The 2,752-nt window shown below is 47.0% G+C and overlaps 1 protein-coding gene across 1 annotated transcript; it reads right to left on the bottom strand.

The window, feature by feature from the left end:
- Positions 1-813: 813 nt before the first annotated feature.
- Positions 814-2,547, bottom strand: LOC311115615 (cytoplasmic FMR1-interacting protein 2-like). Its single transcript, XM_084190774.1, has 3 exons — positions 2,470-2,547; positions 1,821-1,968; positions 814-1,232 (listed from the first exon to the last, which is right to left on the bottom strand). Exons 1-3 carry the CDS (start codon positions 2,544-2,546, stop codon positions 1,065-1,067), a joined length of 393 nt encoding a protein of 130 aa, XP_084046900.1. The 5' UTR covers position 2,547; the 3' UTR covers positions 814-1,064.
- Between the last annotated feature and the right edge of the window lie 205 nt (positions 2,548-2,752).

The following is a 2,752-nucleotide window of genomic DNA, read 5'->3' as shown; positions in this document are numbered from 1 at the left end:
GAGGGCAGAAGAGATGAGGTGTGGCTATGTACTCCTATGATGCTGGTTTACTAAGCATGGGTATGTCCAGGGAGATGTGGCCTGCATCCAAATGGCACCCTATTCCCTATATAGTGCATTACCTTTGACCAGAGCCCTGTAGGCGCTGTAGTGCACTATATAGGGAATAGGGTGCCATTTGGGAAACACCTGTGTTAGCTTCTGGGATTCATTAATGAATTAATTGACTTGTGTGATGATCATATCATGGATGTTATGGGGGAAAAGACACTGATGACATTGGTGTTATTAAGTATCATCGTAATATTAGCAACCATGTGGACTTCAATAAGCAATTCAATAAATGTCCGTTAGGTTTGCTTTCGTATGTAATCTACAAAATAATAATCTCAGGTCAAAGGTCATTTCAGAATCAGATTATTTGTATGCATTGAGGTTTGGGAGATTATTCCAGCATATCTATCATCTTTTATATGGGTTAATTGTTGTTGCTCGCTAAATGGTTTCTCAGAGATATCTGATAGACTGTTGAATGTGACTAGAGGGGATGCAGAGTATTACTGCAGATCGCAACCCCTCAGGATTGGTAGTTGTGTATTACTGAATCCCTCCATTTGACATATAGCCCTAGGGACAGGAGAAGGCATGCAGAGTCTGGGTGTGAGAGTCACATGGGTTGAGAACAGAAAACAAACGTCTGAAACACCCACACCTCTAAAACTAGCCTCTAAAACTAGCCTGTGGTTATGGGCCTAAGATATTCAGAGTTCAGAAAACTTTTTAATGGGTGCCATGTTGTCACCAAAAGTTCCAATACAGTTGCATTCTAGAATGCAAATTGGAATGTCATTGGTATGGAATATTTGGTGCCAAAATGCTGTACAGTCAGATAGAACTCTGGAATCCTAAGGCTCTGAGAGTCTGAGTACAAGGCCAAAGAAAGGCAGAGTGTGTGGTGATGATTTGGGTTTGTGTGTGTGTGCGTGGGTGGGACATGTATGGCTTGTGTGTGTGTGTGTGAGTGTGTGTGTAGCGTATGTGTGTGTGTAGCGTGTGTGTTCTTCTCAGCATGTTGTGGCCAGGGACTGGTGTATAGGTGGCTGGAAGCAGCGGACATGCTCCACGGTGGAACTATCGCTCTCCACAGCTTTCATGTACTTGTTGAGGATGGCAAAGATCTCGTTGTTCAGGATCTGGTACTTCCTGATCCGATCAGCCATCTTCTTCAGCGGCTGTGGAGGGAGGGAGAGCGAGAGAGAGAGAGAGAGAGAGAGAGAGAGACAGAGAGAGAGAGAGACAGAGAGAGAGAGTGTGAGAGAGAGAGAGACAGTGAGACAGAGAGAGTGTGAGAGAGAGAGAGTGTGAGAGAGAGAGAGACAGTGAGACAGAGAGAGAGAGAGAGAGAGAGAGAGAGAGAGAGCGAGAGAGGGTGAGGGTTTGAATTGCATGATATAATTAAAACCACTGACCAGGATTGTAGTAACCAAGGACTTGGCACAATAAAGATAGTGAGCTTCCTCTCCTCATATCAATCCAGCAGTTGACATATCCCTAAATCAGTGGAGTCTGCTGAGGGGAGGACAGCTCATAATAATGGCTGGAACGGCGCCAATGGAATGGCATCAAACACATGGAAACCATGTGTTTGATGTATTTGATACCATTCCACTTATTCCGCTCCAGTCATTACCACGAGCCCGTCCTCCCCAATTAAGGTGCTAATACCTCCTGTGCCCTAAATCCATTCTGGCATCTTATTTCTGTGTTAGCATGCTGGTTAAAACGGTGTAGATCTGAGCGTAGCGACGGTGTGTACCCACCACGTTCTTGATGATCTCGTCCTTGCCGTCCTGCCTCTGCACCTTGAGCAGGTGGTAGCAGAAGTCAAACAGGTCGAAGCGGCGCTGCTGACCCAACAGCACGATGATGGAGCAGCCTGCCCAGTTCAGCCCGTCACCAAAACACTGCCTGCAGAGGACACACACAGGGACGGGTTACGGTTACTAACTTAGTCAGTACTTTGTATTTGTAGAAAACGCTTTACAAATCAAGCTTGATTGATTGATTGAATATTGATTGGTTTATCTACTACTGTATATCTGCAGTAAACTCTTTGGTGCCCTGAGAGGGCTACAGTAACTCACTCCTTACTGTGTGTGTGAGTGAGTGTACGTTGCCATGCCCCCTACAGTAACTCACTCCTTACTGTGTGTGTACGTTGCCATGCCCCCTACAGTAACTCACTCCTTACTGTGTGTGTACGTTGCCATGCCCCCTACAGTAACTCACTCCTTACTGTGTGTGTACGTTGCCATGCCCCCTACAGTAACTCACTCCTTACTGTGTGTGTACGTTGCCATGCCCCCTACAGTAACTCACTCCTTACTGTGTGTGTACGTTGCCATGCCCCCTACAGTAACTCACTCCTTACTGTGTGTGTACGTTGCCATGCCCCCTACAGTAACTCACTCTGCGGTGAACTCGTGAGTGCCGACGGGGATGCAGTAAACAAACTGCATGGCGCTCCAGAGGCGGTGGAACTCCATACACTCGTCAACGTGCATCACGCCGTTGGTGGGGGGCGGGCCTCGCCACACAGCGTCCTGCAGGAAACTACGGATCCTTGTAAGGATCACCTCGAACATGGACAAGCCACAGCAAAGACGCTCCTTGGTCAACAGATCCCCCTCACGGGCTATGGCTATTTGCTGAAAAAGAGGAGGAAAGGACACATTAGGAGATGAAAATAGAA

Source organism: Coregonus lavaretus (assembly GCF_964263955.1).
Source record: "Coregonus lavaretus genome assembly, contig: HAP1_SCAFFOLD_5743, whole genome shotgun sequence".
In the NCBI taxonomy this organism is placed as follows: Eukaryota; Metazoa; Chordata; class Actinopteri; order Salmoniformes; family Salmonidae; genus Coregonus; species Coregonus lavaretus.
This window is presented reverse-complemented; position numbering and strand designations above follow the sequence as displayed.